Genomic DNA, 25,389 nt, shown 5'->3' with positions numbered 1-25,389 from the left:
ATGCAGTCTGCCTCAGAGAAGAAATGTAATCCTAGACGAGTGTGAATGATACAGATGCAACAGCAAACACAACTTTACTATCACAGGTTTCACTTGTGACACGTCTGTTTCGAAACGGCTGTAGTGAAGGAATGACTCCCATTGCAGTTTTAAGAGATGACACGTTTCAATTCCTTTGCCTGGGTTCTGAACCCGCTTCACACTGCAGGCTCAGCTGAAAAAAATGTATTTCTTTTGTAAATGTCTAAACCGGATCTCAGTGTGAAGTCTCTCTTAAAGGAGTGCTGCACAAGGCTTACAAATCCAGGTTCGTTCCTCTTATTAGCACTTGCAATAGTAGTCCTGGTCCCTCTTCGTCTGTTACTTTTATTTAATACTTCCACTTCCAGCATGGTGATTTGTGAAAGACAATTGAAAGACAGTCAAAGTTGCAGTTGCTTCCTGGTACCCAATACCTTCATGGTTTGTAGCTCAATCTCACTTGAATGGACTAACTGCAGTCAGACCATGAGACCTACAGCAAACGTACCACAGGTAATACTGATAAGAGGTCATTGATTGTAAAGCATTGGCTAGCAGTGTGCTCCTTTAATTTGTACTGCACTGTAATAGACTTAATCTAAAACACACACACAATGAAATGAAAATTACAAAACTAAGCAATAAAGGATTATGATTTGACGTAGGAAAAACAAAAATACTGTTCTAGGTTTTTGAAAATGACATTTAAAGCGATGTTGAAATCACAGAATTTCCTGTCCAAACACAGCTCATTACTCAAGCTGCAGATACTGGGGTAACTCAAGTGACCGCTCACACTGTAACTTAAGCTGGTTGTCTGAGAAAAATTTCCAAATAGGAATAAAGTTGAACTTTTTCTTTTCTGTGTACAAAATAGAAACGTTTGGCAAACCACAACAAAAAACTTACCCAGTACATTAGTGATTACAGCGGTGTATTCCTATTTCATGAGGATTACACCAGTACAGTAAAACACAAGAGCTGGTCCCCAAAGGGACTGTATTAATCCATGCCCCTCCACTGACCAATTCTCTTTCCATCTTTGAACTTTTTGGTTAAGGTTGTGTTTTCTCTGTCAGCAAATAAGACACCTGAAGGCATGCTTTAAGAGGTACAAATCATTCTCATTTTTTATTTTTTTGTCTGCAACCAGCAGCAAACAGTTACTTTGTTCCGTATGTTATCTTGAAAGGGAAGCACTTTCTAGTGAGTGTTGAGTATTTCACAAAACGGTTAAGCAGAACCGCAACACTCCCTTGTGGGATCCCCAGCCAAGATTGGCAAATTTGCACAGCCAGGGTCCAGACCTACACTACACTCCACAAGATGAATTTGCTTAATTAGACCTTTTTAATTGTTCTCAGCTCTTAAAATGTAATAGCTAATGAAATCTGCAATTGTTTAAGAGCTGAAAACAAGAGCAGATTATTAGTTCAATTAAGGGTTTAGTTAAGTGATATAAAGCTCAGCTGGAATGAAGACCAGAAGACACATGGGGTCCCCAGGCCCTGGGTTGATAAGCCCTGGTATATATCCTTCAGCACTAGGGCTATCACTGCTGGTACCCTAGCTGTAGCCACCAACAACTGCAACTGTCAACTACAAACCCTCTGTGTCTCTCAGCGGATACAGTAAGGTATTAGAATGGATTGTCTGCTTTTTTACTGCATTCAGACTAATCAGTTGGATTTCTGCACTGAAATTTTCAACCAGGAACAAATGGTTTAGATTAGCCCCCATTACTGCACCCTGCTGACTAACCCTCTGCATGCCTCTGCTTCAGCCACCCCATCGAGTCTGGCTCTCATTTACACAGCTTGATTACTTATTAAATGTTTAACAAGTGCCAGTGTAAGTACAAAGACAGTAAAAAAAAAAAAAAAAAAAAAAAAACTTTTATTAAAAAGGAGAACAAATACATATTTTTAAAACAGAAGTTTCATATACAGAAAAAAATCATTATAAAAACTAACTAAAATGCAGTATAAGCCAAAGCATAATGCATAAAACTAAGCACCTTTAAATGTTTTTAATTTAAACTAATCGAACACTATCGCAAATGTACATGAATCTACATAAAAGGTAAAACATTTTCCTTTAATTGAAATGTGATAGCTTAATATACAAGTCAGAATACCCCCTATGATGGGTGTAGAGGGACCCAGCATTTCTCCACTGCTTCTCTCAGTAGGTTTTTAAAGCTTTGGTTATTTCCCTCTGTAACAGAGAGCCTTCTTGTGCATGTGCAGAGTGTCTGGCAGGATCCAAAGCCCTGCAGGTAATCTGGGCTCCTATTATGAACATTTCAATAGGATTGCAGCAGCACCTAGCTCACCTTCTGCTGCAACTTCATTTTAATAACCTCAAACCTGCAGGATTTACTGTACTGGTGCACTGGGGAGGAGGGAGGCAGTACAATGCTGGAGTGTACAAATCTAGCATTAAAAAAAATTAAAAATGAACAAATTATACATGCATACAATATTCAACCATTTCCCTTTTATTAATAACATTTACACTTTCTGTGCTGTACAAAAAGAAAAAAAAAGCTTAAGGGCATCTGAAAGGTCAGCCAGCAGTCTCCCCTCCTTCTCCCCCTCCCCTTCATTATTATTTTTTACCAATAATCTCTAACCATTTCCTACAAACTACAAATAACTGCTAACAAAATACAATGTACAAATGCTAGAAGTCTGTCAGATTTGTAGACGCTATGTGTTTCTATCTTTCTCCTAAACACAAGAGAATTTAGCATGGGTCTGGTAAAATGCCCAATCCTGCTACAGCACACGGATAATCTACTGTGATTTTAGACAGATAGATAACAGTATAATTACATAATACTGCCAGCTCCAAGCAGTGAGCTCAATATGGACACCTGTTCTGCTCTCGTCATTCCCAGGCCTGTTCCAATGGGGCGAGGAATTCCACTTGCCCGGCCCTCGCTACCCTGTTTCAATGTGTCGCTCGAAACTCAAGAGCCAGCTCAGTTTTACCCCAATGGTTGCTTGCATCTCCTCCAGCAGGCTATCCATTAAAGACCTGCTGAACTATACATGCCTGTAGCAAGGCTGTGTGCCAGGCAGGTGGATTTCTCCATTCTGTACTGGAAAGTGGGTCTGCATGAAGGATATAAATGTCAAAAATCGGTTGGCGAGGGGGTGACAAGAGGAGAGGCAATACTTGTTCCCTTTCTGTAGTGTTAATACAGTACAAATTCAAAACAAAGCCATTCCACATTGCACAGCCTTTACAAAAATACTACAGGGGAACAAACTCAGGAAACACATCACTCTATATATTTAGATTAACCAATTCTAGAACTTGCTTTGTAAACCGAGAATGCAGGACATTCCATTTTACAGCAGGATTCTAAAATTATTTAAAGGGCACTAAAACACATGAATTGTTTGATCTTTATTAATAAATAAGGTTAACTGGGTTTTCCTTTGATCTGGATATGTTCTTTTGTTTAGGTTAAGAATTTGTATCTATTTAAAAAGGATCAGAACATCTAGTGAATTTGCTTAATTAAAATATCATAAAACATACATTATTTTTTTCTTTTAATTCAATTGCAGCTATTGCTTTGTGATGGTGAAATCCCAAATGCCACCTCCATTTAAAATGTAATGAAAAAATAATCATTCAGTTTGTGTCTATATACAGTATTTACAGGTTCCTTTACGACTGTCAATAAAAGAAACCATTGCTGAAACAGGACTGCTTTATTAAAGCATTTGGAGAAATTACAACTGAACTTCCTCGTCTGCTCAGTAATAAATTAATTCAATACAAAACTACATTTCAACAAAACTACTGCATACAGTAGTTGTATTCATGTTTGCATTGTTACACAGTTGCTGATTCACCAGCACTTTACTGGTCAAGTTCAGTTCTTTTGAGATGCATTCAGTATGGGTCAAATAATGTAGCTCGTTAATGATTTGTGGCTTGTGTCCCACAGTGGAATTTATGAACTGCAGTAAGATGAAGCCCATGAACAACGGACTGTGATATCACAGGGGCGGGTAGAAACTGAGCTTCTAACATCCACTGCCTTCACACTGCAGCAAGTTACCAAACTGAAAAACACAATGTCCAGCAAAACATCATCATAAGAGAATGCAGGGACAGAAGTAAGACTCCTGTTGCATAGCAGTTTCACCCATTCCAGGTTTTAATACAAGCTTGATTAGCCACAGTGTATCGGTAACAAACTCAGGCGTGTCTAATTAAAGTCAACAGTGGAACCTGGAATAGATCACTTTGCTATGCAATTGGAGTCTTACTCCCACCCCTCCCTAGACTGAGCATGCATTCTCACTCACTGCCAGGGCGAAATCTCAGCACTATCAATCATTATAAAAGAAAGATACTTTCTGAATGTGTTCCCCTTTTCCACATTGTGTGAAAGTAAAAATGCAGCGTACTCTTTCAGTTGAAAGCGATGGTTTGTTTGATACGATTAAGATAAACTAATGTGAGCTTTTTCATTTCTTTTGCTCTAAAAACTAAACCTTTTATTCAAGGTGTTAAATCTTCAATGTTTTTTTTTTCTTTTAATACAAAGAAACAAGCATTATTGCAAACTGCTCCTGTTATAAACTATTCCCTAAAAGGTTCTACCTGTACAATTCAAAGAAGAGAAGCAGAAATCCTGCAATTTCAGGAATATTACTCCCATGCTACTGCTTCTGGCACCACCTGCCAAAACACATAAAAAACAAACCAATACAACAACAGACAAATAAAACCAAACAAAATAATCACGTGATACCGGCTCTGGGAAGGCATCCTAACCGGTACTGTCTCCAATGCACTTTGCCCTTGGCTTTTACCACAGAAAGTGCTAACAAGTCTTTGAGAAGTGGCAGAAGTGGCATTGAAAAGCGAATGAAACCAGCAACGCTGCGATTCTTCAGACCCCACGCGGGTTCTGTCTCACAGGAGTTCCGGTCTGGGGCGGGGGAGGGATTTTCTTACGACACGCTGGAGCAGCGGATGCTGGGGGAGCCCATTTGCGTGAGCACCTTGTCGAGCCACTGCAGAGGGCCGTTGAGGTGCAGCTCGATCCAGCAGGGGGTGCTGGTCACAGTCTGCCGCCTGCACGAGACAAACAAAACACAGGAGCTGTAAAAAAAAAAAAAACCACACACAGCACGCAGCCTGGCCGACCAGAAATGCATTCCTCTCTGCTTAGGCGATGCCCTGCAGATTCACAATGAGGAATGCCTTAATGACCCCAATCATGTTTACAGCAGCACGTTTTAAAAAGCACTAAAAAGTCTTTACAAGTCTTTGCTTCAGTTTTAATTCACTGAGACACTTCAAACAAGAGCAAAGCCCCCCTTTTCTCCAGCAGAGAATTGTTGATCTTAGTAAGACACGCTGGAGTCTGCTCAATTGATCTAAACAGTGGCTGATCTACACACCCCAGTCCTTTATCTCACTAAAGAAGACGCTTCCAATGATTTCAGTATTTTTACATGTTTGATTTTCATAACAGAGGTGCAGCAGGTGTGGAGATCAATTAGATCAGTTCTGAGAAAAGCTTTTTTTTTTTTATATGCATGCCCGGTAGTAATTACTGACAGGGTACATAGTTTTGTTTGAAACTATATCAGTAAATGTCACGGAAAAGATTTACAAATGAAAACAATGAAACCAGCCTGTCTCAGTTGACCTGTGTCCTATTGCAGGCGGACTCGGTTGATTGAATGGAGTCATTTTCTTTCTTTTTTCTGGTCCTAGTTAGCTTGTCAAGCTTTTGGATTTTTACAATGAGTGGCTGCTGCAAATGAGTCAACCCCACTTGAAGAACGCACCAGGCTCCTGCAACCTTTTGACCTGAACACTCAGAGCGAGAGAACAACTCGAACATACTCATTAAGAAGGGTACAAAACATCCAGCAGGCCAAGGATAAAGTAATAAAATGTCACAACTCAAATATTTATTGAAAAAGCTAGAAACAAAGACACACCACACCTCGTTACCAAGCGTTCCAGTGGTATCTATTCAAAGCACAACGCCACCGGTGGGAAAGTAGCTTCCTGGGAGAAACTTACTGTGAAATAACTGACCTGAACTGAAAGCTGAGGTAAACAGGCTGCCATTTTAAAATGAACCTCATACGAGGAATACAAGTGACAACAATGAAGAATTTGAGCACTTGAAAATCTAGTAAGCGCATACTTACTGTAGTTTTATTGTACCAACTGGGAATTCAAACTCAATTATTTATATTATTATTTCCAAATGAATTCCAATGAAGTAAAATCAACAGCACACTTCTCATACTGGATTATTGCTCTAATGCCATTTGCTTTTCCTGCCCAAATCTGAGCTGTAATCACAGGCTGTCTATAATGAGCCCCTAACTCGCTCAGCCGTGCACATCTGGAGTATGTTACGTGCCCTGGCTGTGAGCCCGCCGTGGGATATCGGCTTGGTTTATAGCAGAGGCCTCGGTAGCATCTGGAGGGCTTACAAGGACGGGGAGTTCCTAATGACAGGCAGCCCTGTGAGACTGCACCTCCCTGCCTGCCGGGGGACCGAGAGAGGGTGAGGGAGAGAAAGAAAAAAAAAGTAACAAAAACACAAACGCTCTTTCAAGTTTAAACATTTACCTCTCTGTTCAGTTTAGAGTTTTTCTGATGTATTAATAAAAGTTGCCACTATTGCAACGCTAGCCAGTAGAGTACAGAACTGCTGGACATTATTCTCATTTTCTTTTTTTTTTTAATTTTCCATTTTTTTTCAGTCTCAAAGTGATGCCGCGTTTACGCTGTTTGATATGTTTATCTTAATGTTCCCAACAGCCAGCTCACCAGATACATTTCTGACTATCTGTATGCAGTACATGCAACTGCACTTATTTAATACTCTATTCTATTTAGTTTCCAGGCAAAGACTGCTGAGAGAGATTACTTGGCACACCCATACTAATTATACTGATATCAGAGCGACTTCCCACCGCATTTAAACCGCCAACGATCGCTAACAAGCAGCCATTGCATTTTCATTTGGATCCGATCACAGCGTTTAGAATCAAGAATGTCACCTCTTTCTAAATTAGCTGTTACAACAATTACGACCAAACATTTCTTTTTATAAGCTACGGCAGCCATTTTAAAAAGAGGAACAAAAACTAAAATAAAATTAAAAAAAAACAGCAACAAAATGGTGTCTCCCTTCAGTAATTCCTGGAAGTGAAGCTGTGGTTACATATCTCAGTATACACACCAATATATCTTCAATATAGTTCCCTTGCGTGTACCAAGATGATACAAACCACTATTTCCAACAGTTCAGAGGAGGGCACTGTATCACTTGTTGAGCTGTGGGTTTCGTGTGCACCTGTACTGGACGTGGCTCTAATATCCGCGCAGCTAGATGGGAACCTATTTGCAGGACAGTCATACCTGTACTCAGCCCCCCAGCCCTTGACGAAGCTCATGCGGATCGTACACATCCTGGTCAGCTGGTACACCGCCTCGAAGCCCTGGTTCACTGACTGCGCTAGCAGAGCGGCAAACTCCTGGTTATTGAAGATTTTCAGATTGCACCCTGCGATCAGACAGGAAAACAATGAGGTGTGGGATTCAGCTGCGTGGGGTATAAGCAAAATAAGACTCCATTCCCATAAACAGTGCATCTACAGTCATGCCAATGTGGCTCCTTTGATCAGCAAATCTTGTTCAGTACACACTGTGTCTGCTACACATGTGAAATAATTTGGTTATGTTTCTGCACTGTGCAACGCATGGAAGCCTGGTTCGGTCAAGGATCTTGCACTGCACAGTGAGTGCCCCCATGCTTACCTGGAGGGATCTTACAGACTGTGGCTGGGTGCCAGCCATAGCGCTGATTGCAGTTCGGACTCTGAACAAAGATGGCACTGTCGCTCAGGCACTCTGCAAACACCTCTCCCCCGATGTAGTACAGCCGGACACCCCTGCCTGAGACAGACAGACCACCACACAGTCACAATGTGCACACATAATGAAAAAACGAACCATTTAGAATGGGTTTCATACTTTACCTGCTCATTTTACTAAACTAGAAGTAATCTAGCACTCTAATACTGCTAAAAATAATAATGCTTAAAATAAAAAAAAAAACAGCAGTGAATTAAAGGTGCTACAAAAACATGCCCCCGAGTGCTGAACTCAGATCTGACACACTTCTGCGCACTTTTCACTGCAGTGAAAGCTGAGCCAGCCAATCCCTCGAAACCTGCCGTGCCGAACCCACTGAACCTCGTTCCTGCCACTGTAAGCTGCACTGTGCTGGTACAGGATGAGTCAGCACTGCGAATGGAACAACAGGAAGCTTCAACTGCAGCAGTGAAACCACCGTGAACTCCAGCAAAACCACGCTGTTACTCTGAGCGGAGCCTGAGCTGGGTTTGTGTGGAAAGGTGACCGCCACCACTACAGCAACTTAACCACGCTGCACCACCCAGCCTGGCTCACTGCAGCCATAGAAAAACAAACCAAATAACCTGCTGTGCTTCAAATCAACATGATAAAACCTACTCAACCCCTGTTCATGACATTACGCGAATGAAACACCAAAACCAAGCGCTTTCACAGAAATATAAAGAGCGCTCTTTACCGATGTGTCTCCGGGTGAGTTCCACGGCTGCGTTTCTGTTCACATTGGACAGCAGGCCCAGGCAGAAGCGCTCAGAGTTGGAGGGGTCGGTGAACCCATCCACGGTGAGCGAAGGCTGGGACGCGTGGAAAGTCTCCCCCACCCGCTGGTTCAGCTCGTAGTACGATATGGAGCACCAGAACGCCGGCTCGCAGTATGTGACAGGCTGCAGGTCTGCTGGGGACAGAACCAGGAACAGGATCAGAACAACGTCATGGCATTTATTAATCCTGAAAACAAGGGGCGGACCATGGGGAGGAACACACCTAGTGATGGTACTGTCATCAATATGCAAGTCTTCATTAATACTTTCAAGGTTTTAAAATCTATTTTTCTTAACCTCAATAAGCTTCTCTCATTTTTTCAGTGGCATCTTTGACCCTTTCACCCCAAAAAAAACATGTTTTCTGTCAGTAGATCCAAAAAAAAACAGGCAAACTTTGAACTGGGATTGTAGCCACTGAAAACCATGTGACCTCCCCCTGAACCTCCGCTCATCTTACTGACTAATAACATCATACTACACATTCATGTGTAAAAAAAAAATGACTAAGAAAGACAAACATTTCATTTGATTACTAATAACGTACATGCCATTCACCTAGGCTAACCTTCACAGAAGACGGTCCAGCTTTAATGCTTACCCAAGCTGCTGTGTGCAGGGGAAACTGGATTAGGTGACAAATTCGGAGAACCTGAAAATTGAAAGATGAGGAATTGAAATTAAGAATCAGTTCAAGGCATAACTCAGTTGCATCGTGAGTGTTCCTGTGAACCTTCGCTGCCAGCGGCAATTGCAAAAGTTGCACGGTGTGTCTATTTAAAACAAGAACAAAAGCTGGAACAGCTTAAACTGTTAAGAGTTTGTACCTACTGTCAGAGGGTCTACATTAAAACTGAATTACAGGATTCCAATACAAGACAGACAGTGCTTGGTCAGGTTGAACTAGTTTAGCTGGGATCTGTCTAATAAAACAATGAACCACAGAGTGCTCTCATTCAATGCACCCTCAGAAAGGAATAAAAGTAGAAAGAAACAACCAAAGACAGTATGTGAACTGCTCCTCCTCACTGCAGTTATGCAGTCTCTTGCCGACAGCAGACAGGCTTGGGCCCATGTCATGCTTACCTGCATCCATGCTGTGGTTCATCTGGTGGTCGCTCGTCTCCCCATCCTCGCTGAGGTAGCCTGGCGGTGGGGTTTCTGAAATGCCCAGAAACATCACACTATCACTCCTCTAATACAATGAACCATGAGTACACAGCAAAGCCTTCCATCGCTGCTTTACAATTAGGAAAAGAAAAGTGATCAAACCGGCACACGCTTCGTTTCGGAGCTGGTGAAGCGCGGCGCAGCTCAGATCAATTCTATAGACCCAGTATCGTCTATACGTTTGTCTGCTTGGCGATCTTCGAGTTTTCTAATGAAAGTCAAGCCCCCTGCCCTGTGTACCTGGAATGTAGTTGCTCTGGGGCTCAATGCCTGCGGGGAAGTTGGTGTTCTCGGGGATGGAATGGCTGTAGTCATCGAGAGGAGGGTACTCATTGGGGATCTCTGTGTGTCTCGGCACCAGCACAGGAGGCAACACTGTCACAAAACAAACCGGTGCGTTAGGAGACGTTCATTTCGGGAAGAAGGTATTGTTCAGTCACTTGGATCTTTTCATACAATACCAGGACTTGGCTGCTTTGCTGTCCCTCCTTTAGCTCTGGAGGATGACTCTGTGTGCTGGTTTACCTGGCGTCTCCACCCGCTGGTAATGGTAGGGGTTGACGCAGACCTCGTCCTTCTTGGTGTGAAAGGCGTACTCGCACATCTCGACGGCCCGCAGCTCGTGGTGGCTGTGCAGGTCTGGCCAGCGCCACAGCCGGCAGTAGATGACGTGCGGCAGGCCCTTCCGGTGAGAGACCTGCAACCGGCCGTCCAGAGACCTGCAAGGAGGGATACAGTTAGGATCTGCAGTCAGGGACAACGGCAAGCACTGGACTGAATCACCTTGTTTACAAAGGCGTCCTGCAGGAAGAGATGCAATCCTACGCAAACACACACATGACTGAATATCTCAGGAAACATGTTCAGAGTAGAGCGCTCATTATCTGTGCATTACCATTCGGGTGCACAAATTATACAAGCCCACGTGATAACCATCTCTCCCTCCTTTAAACATGAAAAGACAACAGAACCACATTCAATAAGCCTGATTCACCATTCTTTCTGTTAAATGATCAACAACCTGCCAGTGTTTTCAAAAATCAACTTGTTGATACACAGGCTTCTTTCCACATGGAGATTAATGACGTCTGGTTATTTCACTTTGTTTTTACTTTTCATCAGAGCTAAATCTTAATAAATCATACTAAAAGAAAACAGAACAATCACCACGGGGGCTTTTCTCAATCTGATGAAAATAAAAATAACACCAGATTCTCGTTCTTAATCCAGGGTCTCTGGACTAGACTGCTGCATTCAGAATCAGAAGCAGATTGAGTTCATTTTCCTGTGCCTTAAAGAAATGGCAGACAAAAAACAAAACAAAAAAATCCCCCTGAAACTACAAACAGCCCCCCCCGTTTGAGATTCGAACCTCCGCCCACTTTCGTGTCTCAATAAATAACAAGTCACTTCCTGCGAGAATGTCTTGTGTGTGCTTTTAGAAACAGGCTGCCTTTCTGCTCACCGGCCATATATCCAGCAGGAGGGATTGCTTAATACCACCTCTCACTAAGAAAGAGCCTCCGGCAATGACATCCACCAGAAACAAGCGTGGGACAGGACATACTGTACAGAATCCCCCTGTCCATTAACAAGACACTAACTGAACCCTAACCATAACCCAACCTCTCGCTAACAAGACACTAACTGAACACCTCCTTCTCAAACAACAACTCTCGACACAAAAAAAAAAATCACCTTGGTTAATGCAGTTACACTACAATGCTTTGTGGAAACACTTGCCTTGGCATGAGCTCAACAGTATAACCAATTTGTAATACAGTCCATGCCAGATCAAAGAGCTCTGTATTGCCTTCTTCATTTTCTCAATTATTAAAACTTTCAAGGAGAGTGGAGGAAGGTCTCGTTAACAAAAGCCACAGAGCAAATAAAAGAACACGAACAGAGAGTTGAACAGCGTGCCGTTTCCTAACACTTTCCACATCAATAAACAGGCAGCCATCGTAAAGAATTAGGTTAGCAGTCCTCACTCAGTGCAGACAGTGTGTGCGCGCGCGTGTGTGTGTGTGCATGTGTGTGAGTCTCAGTGTGTGCATGTGCGAACAGCAGATCGAAGCCCAGTGTAAACTACATGGCACTGAACAAACACACACCCCCAACATTATCAATAACATCACGATCACGGTTTTGACAAAAAAAACCAAACACTTGTCATGTAGAGCATTAACAACCAGAAGCTGCTGCTGATTTTCATCAGTTCTAATGTGAAGCAACTGCAGAAATGAAAATGGTCTTCCATTGATGTAGGTGGGCACTGGTTAACTGAAACCAGCTGTATTATGGGAAGCACAGGGTTAACACCCCCCCCCCCCCACCCCCCCCCCCCCCCCACCACACCCCCCCCGACTCCCACAGCCACCCTGAAACCACAGCCTCGCTCTCCCCAGAGCACAGGAAGCAGCCGCTCACACCTCTCCCTGCTAATAAACATGGGTTTACTGAGGGCTCTGTCTCTGTCTATCAGCCCTGCTTCCTGCACTGCTGTCAATGACAAACACGCTGTCTGAGAGACGATGATCCAGGTAACTGAAGCCTGCCTTTGTTAAAGGTTCTCTATAGTATGTGACAGACAGGGTTATCAATTAATGACTGGGGGCGGACCACCCTTTTCACAAGCTTCAGGTCACACAGCAGAGCGTAATGCCAGCCTCGACTGAAGTGTTGTGCGCAGTACAGTAACTGAACAGAGCCGTCTCTCAGAATGAGCAAGAGGGGGATAATGTCCTCTGTGGACTGTTCTTTTAAAAGCAGTTTGATTAAAGCACAATCTGAAATGGGTGCAGCTGCTATGCAAAATGTCTGCTTTTCATCCCTGATTGTTCGCAGACTATGCCATGCTTTTTATTAATTTCTGGATGAAAAAAGTACCTCCTAACTTCCAATCTGAATCCACACACTAATTATATATATAGACACACACACACACACACACACACACACACACACACACACACACACACACACACACACACACTTTCAGTGACTTTTTCAAGTTCGTCAGGAGATGTAAGTGTCTCGAACCTGGAAGGAGATTATCACTGACGCATCATTGGAAAGAAAAAAGCACCAGACAGAAACGAATACTGAGCTTCCCGTCCTGCGACTCTGGCTACAGCAGATGGGCTCTGCAGAGGATGAAAGGCATACCAGAGCAGGGAGGATCACTCTCTAATCCTCCACAAATACCTAGCAGGTATGGGGACCTAAACACTTCCTACTGCCTATCTTGAAACATTACGAGTCTCCTCCCTGCACGCTTGTGATTGCATTTTCTTCCTGCCTGCCCGGCAGATCAAAGTGCATTCTTCTGCGCTCTATAAAATACTCTGGCCAGGAGTTGTCTGCAGAGCAGCAAGTGCTTTGCCAGCTTGTAGCTGCTGCATGTCCTCTGGCACGCTGCCCTTGCTGGCCCCCAGCATAGGGGTAACAGACCCACTCAGTACACGCACATTTTCTTAAAAGAAACTAAATCTGGTACCAAGCAGTGCCCTGCAAGCCTGCAGCCCACCCACTGGACCAGCAGGGTAGCAGAATGTCCAAAATCTTCAGGGCTGTGCGCTCAGGGAAGCCACAGAGTGACTAGGGCTACTCCACACTGCTGCTGCTGTGGAAATAAACATTCAAAACGGCAGCATGTCATTGAGGTGCCACAGTGGTGCTGGGTACCCAGAATCCTGCTGCTGCTTGACTGCAGCCTCCGCCTTCCACACACAGAAGAACAATCCGCTCCTGTAGACTGCAGCGTCGCTGTGTTAACAGCTCTGCCTCCTAACACGACCACACATTTATAACCCTAATTCACAAATAAAAGGCAATCTAACAAAACTACAATGCTACAGCTCTTGGTTTAGATGGCACAGCAGATGGTACCTGCACTGTTTCAATCAGTATTTTCTAAACCACATCCAGTTTAGTACAAAAGTCTTATGCAACATTGTGGTTTTGTTTTCCAACAATAATCTTCAAAGTCACCTCCTCATGCAGTCTAATTTTGTTGCAGTTCGGTTTTCAAATAAGACTAAGTTGAGGCCCTGTACGGTACAGTGTGAGATCCCCCCACCACCCCACCCCCACTGTGGGGTCTTGCTGCTGTAGTGAGGTGGGAGCACAAGGTTGCCACTAATCTGAGCGCTCCAGCTCTGTGCTGCTAGTCTAGGTGTTTTGTAATCGTTCACTGTGAAGTTATACACAGCACTGACAGTTCTCAGTAAGTTCTTCTTTTGCATTCTGTGTGTGTGTGTGTGAGCGAGTGTGTGGAAAGGGGTTTTGAAACCACGAGCAACCTCCTTGTCCACCACAACCACCTTCCTCTGTGGCTTCAATCTCCTCTGTTTCACAGCCTCTCTCAACCGCTCCTCCGCTTTTTACTTCAAATCTTCCAAGGAAAACAAAAACACCATTTACAAGAGCTGTTTATTTCTAGTAACAGCAACTTCATGGGGTTTTTCGTGTCTGAAAGAGAACTGGAAATCAAGGCTTTTAAACGTAGCCTCTACATACCATTGTATATCCAAACGAAGTACTGCAGTACAGTATCTACCATCTATACAGGCTTGGAATAAACTGCAGACTGTGCGCAGGCTGTACACCTGACATTAACACAATGGGCAGGGTTCCCAGTTTTTGAAAACCTCATTACTGTAGCGTGATATATATAAATAAACTGCAGCGATAGTGGGTGGTGCACGCGGATGACTGCTCTGTTTTAGCTGCAATGCACTTACAATTCTTTAAACTTTTAAGTAAACCAAGTGACTATGAAATCACCTGCCGCAGATGAATGGGAAAGCACTGTGCGATAAACATTGTGACAGCGTGTCTTTGGGATAGCTGTAGCACACTGTAGAAGCACATGTGTGTGTGTGTGTGTGGGGGGGGGGGGGGGGGGGGTTCCTTTTCAGGGGCTAAAATCAATAACACAGCATTTGCTATGAAAAGGATCCACTGCAGGGTTTATTAAATACTGTTTGCATGCTTTCACCTTGAAATAAGGACATTTTATACTGGGAGTTCAAAAGGGAAATGCTCCTGATTATGCCATGCTAGTTAATATGACTGAAACAATGTCTGTGTGTCTCTCTCTCTCTCACACACTTGTTAAAACTGCATTGCCACCATTCGCTTCATACTATCCTTTCAGCACATACCAGATGATGATTTTGTCTGTTCAGCAGGATGGGGCAGAATGCTTTTGGGGGTTGAATTGGTGTTGATGAATGGGATATATGGCTGGCTACACACACCCCCGATCAGCATTAATCTTAACCTGCCTTACCTAAAGGAACACTAGTCTGAGATTAGTAAGAATCAGGATCTAAGCAATCAGCTGATCCTGCTAATGAAAAGGCAAGGGCCTGACAGCGCTGGTGGGAGTCAGACCTGTTTTAAAGTAGGCATTATGCTAGACAACTAAATTGCTGGGCTAGCAATTATTTTAAACAATGATTTCCGCTTCAGTTTTTAACAATGCTCTCTATTTAGAAAGTCTGTCACGACTGAGGTTTGCTCAAGAAAAACAATTTTCTTTGTTACAGAAAAAAAAAAACACAGGCACACACACTCGTTGTACATAAAATATCCATTATCCAAGCAAACGCAAAATCCGAGAGTACTTTCTAAACCATCCACCCCCAAGCAAGCCAAACAAACGCCTACACACAAACTGCAGCAAGTCTGTGCATTCCTAAGCGCTGAATAACACAAGAAATCCCATTGACTCCACGGCTCTCCGTTTCCAGAGCCCTGCATGGGGAATCCCAGCTCCACCTCACACTGGAGCACAGAAGAGCAACTTTGTGGTCGCAGGATTGTCCTGCTTGAACTCCGTGCACTGAATACCCAGCGAGGCAGACACTGAAACTAGCACTTCGACACTAGCAAAGAATTAATGCGTAATTTCAGCAGCCTCTCAGAGAATCAACTGAAGTGACACAGTAGGCACTAAAGCAAAAGCTAAGTGGATTAGCCCCACAGTGTTTTAAACCCCAATTAACTATCTTGTACTGAAGGTAGACCAGGCTCTTTATTAAGGAAACAATTCCTTTACAGGAACTCATCCACTGTGCCTATGAGAGGTGAAACAGGACGGGTGCCGGCTGTGTGGTGTCAGGAGCAGTTAACCTGTTTTACCCCCTAGCGGGTGGACAAGATATTCCAACGTGAACTAGAAAAAGCACTTCTTTAACAATGGGAGGTAAAATTTTAAGGAAATGAGCAGACCCAAAGCTGTAGGAGGTGAAAGCCAGTTTCGTGTGGAGCCAACGAAATCCAAGGCCAATCTCTGGCTGACAAAAAAGGCACGGCTCTGGAGATGCTAGGGGGTTCTGCGGGCTTCCTGTCGTTTTTGATAAATCCCTAATGATAAAGCAACAGATCATCGAGGGTTCTCTTCAGGATCTGCGACTGCTCCTTCTTAACATGTGATGACATGGGTCTTGGTGCAGCTATGGGGGATGGGGGGGGGGGGGTGCTGTGTCTGGGCCTGTGTGAGCACTTGGAAAGGGCCTCAGTTAAACCGAACACCTGCAACAGGAGGTTGCTATGGAACTCCCACTGCTGCAGTGATAGGTTACAGCAACTCCAAGGACGTACTAAAACATCTGTGAATTATGAAATTGTTTCCATAACATATATGAAACCCTGAATAAAACAGAAACAACTGAAAAGATTCATTTAAATGCATTCATACTAGAGCCTCATTCTACAGTATTGCAACGAACAGCAAGAGAATTACAAATCCCAATGCTCTATTATTCAGGGGTGCTGGATCCCATTTAATTTCCTATTCGCTGAAATTTTTAACATGGTTTAACACACTTGGAACCAGTTGAAAACAACTTGTATAAGGATGTATGGTGACATGGTTTGAAGAGTAAGCAAAGTTCCAAACTTTAACACACATTCAAATGCAAAAACAAGATGCTGCAGCTCAACGGACCTCTCCTGTTTAAAGATCTCTCCATGAATAATGATCTTGTATTGGTGACGCGAGCTCAGACAACATGATCTGCATCAGCCAGCCGGGCCGTCTTCCTCTCTTGAACTCAGGAGCCCCAAGGTGTCGGTTTGCTGATGCGCTGAATGAACACCTTGCATCACATGGGGGTCAAGACACTGGCAGACTGCCAAACAACACAAGTTCATGTGCAAGATCATAAGGCCTAGCTAGCCAGATTGCAGGGAAACTAGCACTTGGATCCAATTTGGTAAGCCTTCGCTTTTCATTTTGCGAAATAAAATTAAAAAAACAAAACAAAATGGATGTACTGGATGGTAAACATTTTGACACAGTTCGAGGAAAGGTCTTGGCACAGTGAAGCAACGGGTTTTAATTCATCTACTGTCATCACCTTTCCAAACAAAGGAAGCATTCTAAACCAATGCTGACAGAAGTACTGGGTTTTGTTTATTTCATACAGTGATGCAGTCACTCCTGAAAATGACATTCATGAGTAAATATTGTTATGAGAATGCCTGAAGATGCAGCCTCTTCTAATGCGAGAAACTGAACAGTGCAAAACTAAATCGGCAACATACTGTATAGTCCTCGTACCTGATTGATACATTGCACAAATGCACCGTTATACAGTACACATCGTCTCACATGTAAACCGCAATTAGTGAGGAACACCCTTTTGTAGAGTGACGCTCTCCCCAGCAATAACACTACACCGCATGCTGAAGCCAAACCAAATAAACGGCAGCACTGCAGCGTGTATTCAGCGATGGTATTTCATACACCACTCGAACACGATGCTTGTCCATACAAGCCCTGGTTACAGGAATGTAATGACTGCCTCCCTGTTTCACCCAGCCAGCCCCCAGGGCAGCCATTTCACATTGAACCCAAGAGCGGCTTTGAACAAGAAACCGCGCTGGTGATCCTAATCCGAGCAGACACACTTTCAAAAGCATTCGGAGCCTTAGCATTGGAATACACCAGCCCTGTACTGCAGAACGTTTTGATGTTATCTCACACAACAGCACCATTATAGTCCATCCTCCTCTTTCTGAACAATAAATCACAATGGGAAAGTGTGCGTTTCAGAAGGTAAAGGGTTAACTGAGCTGTGCAAACTGTTCTCTGTTTCCTCATGTTGCACTATCTGGTCTCTTTAAACTAAACCATAACTAATGCATGCTGTTTTGGTTCCAGACGAATAACTACTGACAAAATGAAGATGAAGCAGCATTAGTAATGGCTGCTTCAAGAGCGGCGCACAATGACTTTCTCAATAAGAACAACATTTAAAACACCAGTTTGGGAAAAATAATCGAAAAATACACTGTGTGAGATCACATCATGCCTAAACTCCCACCTCGTTCTGTACAATGACCAATAAAACCATTACTTTTTTTTTATCCAATCACTTTCTTCATATCAAACTCCAGCTACCTGCATTCGATTATTAGACCCTCTGGGAACAAAGACTAAACATGAGGCCAAACTGCACCAATGACTCACTCGTTTTGCATTTGAAAAAAACTAAAACGTACGTGCAGGATGCAGATTTCTGTCCCTCTGCCAAAAAACACAAAGGCAAGCAAAGTATAAATGAATATAAAATGGATCCACACAGACCAGGGGTGCTGTTAGAGGACAGCCTGGTCCATTTAAAAGAACCCTGCTCAGAGTGCCACTCCAGATCGCTTGACGTCTCCTTTTACATAACGTGAAGGCCGGACATCGGACAAAGCACAACTGAGCACTTCACTTTCCCAACACATTAAATGAATACGACCTGATCTAAAGCAACCGGAAAGGTAAAAGAAAGCATGTAGGCAGAACAGAAATAAATGATAAGAAATGATGGGCTTTAGCTTCATGTTAACCCAGGAGGTCAGGTAGCACACCTGTAAAGTCACTTCAAAGCTAAGATGCCTTCAAGCTAAACGACAAACTCCAGCAGGAAGTGCTGGATTGCTCTGTTACTGTAACACTAAACTTATTTATAAAAACGGGTGTAGCCAGGGCTGTGTGGGAAAGCTGGCACACAACTGACAGCAGGTTCCTGAAAGGCATGGATGTGTGTGTGTGATTCAGAACAACAATTCAGAATATATTCTCTTTAAATCCCAGGAGTCCGAACTGACCTGCTGGACAAACCACGCTCTCATAACAGCATTAACTGCATTAACTGCTGACTGCAGCTGTAGAAAGCAAATGAAAGTTTCATACAAACTGTGCACAGTATTTGCAGCTATACTGTTTTGCCAAGGGTTACTTATATTAGACAAAGACTAGTCAAGGCATTTTAGCACAAATTGCAATAAATTGTCCAGAAGTCACTGGACAAGAGGACATGTTTTGGTCCAGTGACTTCCGAATCACCCTGGCTACAGAGGATCCTGCTGTCTGAGGTTGCTGGAGCATAGCGATCCAGAGTCAAGAAAAAAAGAGGTTTGGAACGAGAGGAGCTCTTCCTGCCCTCCCAGTGCTAGAGCAGGGCAGCTCTCTCTCGTCAGCTCTCTGGTGACTCAGTGACTGGAGCGATTCAGGGGGAGGGGTGGGTGCGTGTGTCAGCTGAAACAAACATCACACTGTCTCCTTTCTGATGAAGAGGAGTGCACAGCAGACTCAGCTTCTACCTGTGCCCTCACGCCCTACCCTCTGTGTTTGAAATAGGAACTCGGATTAACCATGTGGGATTTACGGCTGGTTTCACAGACCCAGATTAGCATTAATCCTGGACGCGTAACCCAAAGGAACCAGCTGGCTGTTCATTTAATCACCCATTCCCGTCTTTCTTCTAGACCAAAGAGAATTCATTCAACCTGTACTCTTCACTCGTGTTATTTAGTCCCAGTATGAACCACGATCGATCGATAGATAGATAGATAGCTAGATCGATAGATCGATAGAGGCAAGTCTGAGCAGTGTGCAGTTTTCAGGGGCTATCTTTTCTAGACCTGTATATGTAATTAATGAAAGGTCCAGTAGAAGAACAGTCTTGCAGTGGAAGGACTAAAGGAGCCCAAGGTTACCCCTGGCTACAGTACAGCTGGCCTTATCTACACCGCACACTTTCAAGTGCCACCAATACTGATTTGAGCAGAACTCTTCACACAGGACATCACTGTGCACTGTACTGTGTGAACAGTCAGCACACTGCAGGCATTGTAAGGCTTCTATCAGCGAGGAGTTAAATGCAAGTTGTAACGTTGACCACGCCACCATAGCCCCAGCTGTTTCATACAGAGCCTCTGAAATGTGCCCAGGAGGAATGACTTCAGCAAGTTAATGACAGCTGAAAAACATAGGTGTTTCCAACGTGACCACAGAGGTATCGCGATTGAACCGAGCGAGACCTCTGTCATTAGAATCACTTCTTGATATGCTTTTGAATACTAAACATTCATATAAACTAATCCAGATGTATAAAGGTCACAGCAGGTAGCAGAAGCTGACAGGGTGCCCAAGACACGGCTAGCTGTAGTATGACGTCATCAATGACATCATCATTCAGCACTGTTCTGATATCAGACCTCACCTAGAGCTACAGCTAGACATCTGCTATGTCAAATTTCATGCAGAAGAAAGGCATTGATTTGAATAGTTTTTATACAGTCAGACATCAGTTGCAAGGCTAATTTACTTCTTACTGCCACTGCAGCTGTGTACTCTCCTCTGCATTCCTCACTATAGGCCCTCTCCTTCAGTCCTGATACCCTTTCCTGCATGCACAGAAAACATGAGGCTACCACCGAGTTCAAGTTTCTAGAACATCTTATTTAATGAAATGCTAAAAATCAAATGCCACTTTTACCATAACATACTGTTGAGTTTAATATTAACCACCCGGCTTGCAGTTACAGCAGCCCACAGCCTGCAACAGCCTATTAATAGCACAGGGTTTCATAACGGGACACCAGGTCCTAGCGGAGCTAATGTCACTAAGATCAATGACTAGAAACTGAAAAGAAACCAATCACCCCCCCAAACCACAGAATACTGTACACACCAATACCTGAAACCAGCAAAGGTATAAAAATGTAAAGAAATCTCCAGACCATCTTTCACTTTTTACACATTCAAATCTCACTTGCCTGACAATACCTGTAACTTGTTTACTTGCTATAGGGAATACCAGACTAGTGGCAAGCCCAGGACGTGTCTCTCCTCACACACATACAGACGGGTCTATCCTCGTACACACAGCTGATCATTAAAGCCCTGCTGCTGCCAATTTTTAGCGAGTCCCTACATCCAAAGATATGTTGCCCTCTCCCAGTAGAAAGGCTCTTTGCATTGTGATCCATACAGAGTGTACATTCAGACATCATTAGTCATTCTGCACTGCGCTAGTCTAATCTTAGGAGCGCTGAGAAGGAGTTTATATCCCCTGGGCTGAGACACTGCAAGTGCACAGGACCCCAGACCTTCCACCACTGCTTTACTGATAAACTCGCAATGATTAATGAGCCTGGGTTCAATCACAAGCGGTCTGCAAGGTGAAACACCTCTGACTGAACCTGTGTTACACAACACGTCACGTCATAACCACAGTGGTTCAAATCAAATAACCCATACAGAAGAACCCAAGCTCCTTGGTTGTTCCCAGTTCAAGCTATCCCAAGTGGTTCACAATGGACCATTGTGTGTTAGAAATGTTCCAATTGTTTCTCCCGCACCTGGGATTCCAAGCCCTAGCTGCAGACACACCTGGTAGCTATTATTCACATGTTTTATAACTATGGTGATGTCTGAACTACAGCGCTCTGGAATATCTGCCACAAGACATCGGAACCGCATGCTGTTTTATTAAAAGCTTTTTACACCAATTCTATGTGTTTTGATTCTGCAATCAAAACACATGCAGCTCCTTACAGTGCAGTAACAGAGATACAGCAATCAAAACACATGCAGCTCCTTACAGTGCAGTAACAGAGATACAGCAATCAAAACACATGCAGCTCCTTACAGTGCAGTAACAGAGATACAGCAATCAAAACACATGCAGCTCCTTACAGTGCAGTAACAGAGATACAGCAATCAAAACACATGCAGCTCCTTACAGTGCAGTAACAGAGATACAGCAATCAAAACACATGCAGCTCCTTACAGTGCAGTAACAGAGATACAGCAATCAAAACACATGCAGCTCCTTACAGTGCAGTAACAGAGATACAGCAATCAAAACACATGCAGCTCCTTACAGTGCAGTAACAGAGATACAGCAATCAAAACACATGCAGCTCCTTACAGTGCAGTAACAGAGATACAGCAATCAAAACACATGCAGCTCCTTACAGTGCAGTAACAGAGATACAGCAATCAAAACACATGCAGCTCCTTACAGTGCAGTAACAGAGATACAGCAATCAAAACACATGCAGCTCCTTACAGTGCAGTAACAGAGATACAGCAATCAAAACACATGCAGCTCCTTACAGTGCAGTAACAGAGATACAGCAATCAAAACACATGCAGCTCCTTACAGTGCAGTAACAGAGATACAGCAATCAAAACACATGCAGCTCCTTACAGTGCAGTAACAGAGATACAGCAATCAAAACACATGCAGCTCCTTACAGTGCAGTAACAGAGATACAGCAATCAAAACACATGCAGCTCCTTACAGTGCAGTAACAGAGATACAGCAATCAAAACACATGCAGCTCCTTACAGTGCAGTAACAGAGATACAGCAATCAAAACACATGCAGCTCCTTACAGTGCAGTAACAGAGATACAGCAATCAAAACACATGCAGCTCCTTACAGTGCAGTAACAGAGATACAGCAATCAAAACACATGCAGCTCCTTACAGTGCAGTAACAGAGATACAGCAATCAAAACACATGCAGCTCCTTACAGTGCAGTAACAGAGATACAGCAATCAAAACACATGCAGCTCCTTACAGTGCAGTAACAGAGATACAGCAATCAAAACACATGCAGCTCCTTACAGTGCAGTAACAGAGATACAGCAATCAAAACACATGCAGCTCCTTACAGTGCAGTAACAGAGATACAGCAATCAAAACACATGCAGCTCCTTACAGTGCAGTAACAGAGATACAGCAATCAAAACACATGCAGCTCCTTACAGTGCAGTAACAGAGATACAGCAATCAAAACACATGCAGCTCCTTACAGTGCAGTAACAGAGATACAGCAATCAAAACACATGCAGCTCCTTACAGTGCAGTAACAGAGATACAGCAATCAAAACACATGCAGCTCCTTACAGTGCAGTAACAGAGATACAGCAATCAAAACACATGCAGCTCCTTACAGTGCAGTAACAGAGATACAGCAATCAAAACACATGCAGCTCCTTACAGTGCAGTAACAGAGATACAGCAATCAAAACACATGCAGCTCCTTACAGTGCAGTAACAGAGATACAGCAATCAAAACACATGCAGCTCCTTACAGTGCAGTTACAGAGATACAGCAATCAAAACACATGCAGCTCCTTACAGTGCAGTTACAGAGATACAGCAATCAAAACACATGCAGCTCCTTACAGTGCAGTAACAGAGATACAGCAATCAAAACACATGCAGCTCCTTACAGTGCAGTAACAGAGATACAGCAATCAAAACACATGCAGCTCCTTACAGTGCAGTAACAGAGATACAGCAATCAAAACACATGCAGCTCCTTACAGTGCAGTTACAGAGATACAGCAATCAAAACACATGCAGCTCCTTACAGTGCAGTAACAGAGATACAGCAATCAAAACACATGCAGCTCCTTACAGTGCAGTAACAGAGATACAGCAATCAATAAACTCCACCTGCACTGCAACGCCACCATGGAACAATGCCTTAGACTTTACTACAAGTGTGTCGGTCACATTCATCCCCATTGACAGTATATCAAATGAGAACCATTACACCTAAAACTACTGTAAAATACATTAGTGAAAGGACTAACTACACAAGATACAGTATATATAAATCACTTAGATTGGAGCATGGTACAGTATATGCTTGTTTGTTTTTTCGCTATGCCCAAACCAACACATTTGCACAGTAATAAAACCACACAGGTGACTGCCAGTCTGAATTTACAACTACCAGCTGATCTCACCAGTCTGGACCGTGCCTTTGTCATCAGGCAAGCCTTTCTTACCTGCCAATCAACAGCTGTCACTAGAACTCATCCACACAGCTACTGCACAAACGAGACTTAAAACATCTGTCATACATTTTTCAACAGCAGTATACTAAGCACACTTAGCATAGTTATTCCACACTAGTCTGGCAACAGGTTGTCACTGTTAAAAAAAGGTGAATAAAAACAATAGTACTTTTGCATCAAGCATTACATTTATACCGGCTTCTGAAGCTACAGTAGTGTCATGATCTCTCCCATTGTGGCGGTACTCAAATTGTATCACAGTAGTAACAACGCGTGGCATTAAACTGCGTCAACTTCAGAATCACAACCCAATCCTGTATTTTCTTGGTGGGTGAACCAGCACAGAAACCCACTTTCATTGTGTGCACGGGACTCATGAGTCTTTGAACTGTACGCTCCTTTCAACTTAACACAAGAAAGAAAAAAAACAAACATATTCAACTGTTTACATTTTTTAAAAAAATCAAACTATACACAGGCCTTGCAACCACAGTGGGCAAACATTAATAAGACAGGTTTGCTTCAAAGAAAACACTACACAACGAAAACAGCCCTACTGCTGGCTTTCATACTACAACAGTAAGTAATCCTTGGGATACGTTAACAGTATACTAGGACGACTATATTATCAGTGCAACTTTGAATCCCGTCTGTGTCAGCGTGTTTAAATATGATCTGTACCTGGGTATGGTGATGCATTTCGTATTAATATTCTGAGTTGTGATCGCTTTTTCCAGTTCGTCCAGTTGTCCCGTCTTTTTCAACTTCTTCACCAGACTTTTCACCGCTTTCTCGCACCATTTCTCTTCCTGTCCGTTTTGCTCGCCTTTTTTCCAGCCTAGAAGCCTTTTAACAATCGGGGGAGTAAAAGGCAAAATAGAAGACATGTTCTAAAACCTTTTTTACAAGCCCCTGTGCTCAACTCAATCTCAGATTTTATTTATGGAAAAAAAAAAAAAAAAAAAAAAAGTTTTGATTGTCAAAGACCGACTCTAGACAACTCAGCAGAGCTGAAAACCCAGCGCTCTGCAACCCCAAGCAGGAGCCAGTAACACTCCGCCTCGAAACGTAGTCCTTGCTTTATTAATCACTCGGTTTTTAGACCTTTCTTGCTGTTTTTGTCCGAGATACTCAGCTGAACACACGCCGCCTTTGGGACAGATTGGTTTTATTAATGGATGATCTTATGCAAAGTTTGCGTTTCTGGTGTACTGAAGTTTAGATTCATCCGCCTCCAGTGCTTTTTTATGCAGTGAAGCGCCCACTCACTCACTCACTCATGCAGGTCCACTCAGGAGTCTGCCTTTCATGCAAATTTGCAACTATTCCCCCTCCTCTACTTTTCAGACTAAATGAAAACTGTGGAGAGAGGGCACGACACTG

General features: G+C 43.3%; 1 protein-coding gene across 2 annotated transcripts; it reads right to left on the bottom strand.

Moving 5' to 3' along the window:
* Positions 1–3,665: 3,665 nt before the first annotated feature.
* LOC121294921 (mothers against decapentaplegic homolog 3) lies at positions 3,666–25,308 on the bottom strand. Of its 2 annotated transcripts, none has more exons than XM_041219122.1 (9): positions 24,688–25,308; positions 10,419–10,612; positions 10,134–10,268; positions 9,810–9,884; positions 9,325–9,375; positions 8,642–8,854; positions 7,846–7,983; positions 7,447–7,591; positions 3,666–5,127 (listed from the first exon to the last, which is right to left on the bottom strand). In XM_041219122.1, the coding sequence occupies exons 1-9, from the start codon at positions 24,891–24,893 to the stop codon at positions 5,004–5,006; spliced, it is 1,281 nt and encodes a 426-aa protein (XP_041075056.1). In that variant the 5' UTR covers positions 24,894–25,308; the 3' UTR covers positions 3,666–5,003. The 2 variants fall into 2 exon arrangements, with proteins under 2 accessions (XP_041075056.1, XP_041075055.1); XM_041219121.1 differs by having other exon boundaries at positions 8,642–8,857; positions 24,688–25,307.
* Positions 25,309–25,389: the final 81 nt, after the last annotated feature.

This window comes from Polyodon spathula, chromosome 19 (genome assembly GCF_017654505.1).
Source record: "Polyodon spathula isolate WHYD16114869_AA chromosome 19, ASM1765450v1, whole genome shotgun sequence".
Classification (NCBI taxonomy): domain Eukaryota; kingdom Metazoa; phylum Chordata; class Actinopteri; order Acipenseriformes; family Polyodontidae; genus Polyodon; species Polyodon spathula.
The sequence above is the reverse complement of the archived record's forward strand: the minus strand, read 5'-3'. Positions and strand labels throughout refer to the sequence as shown.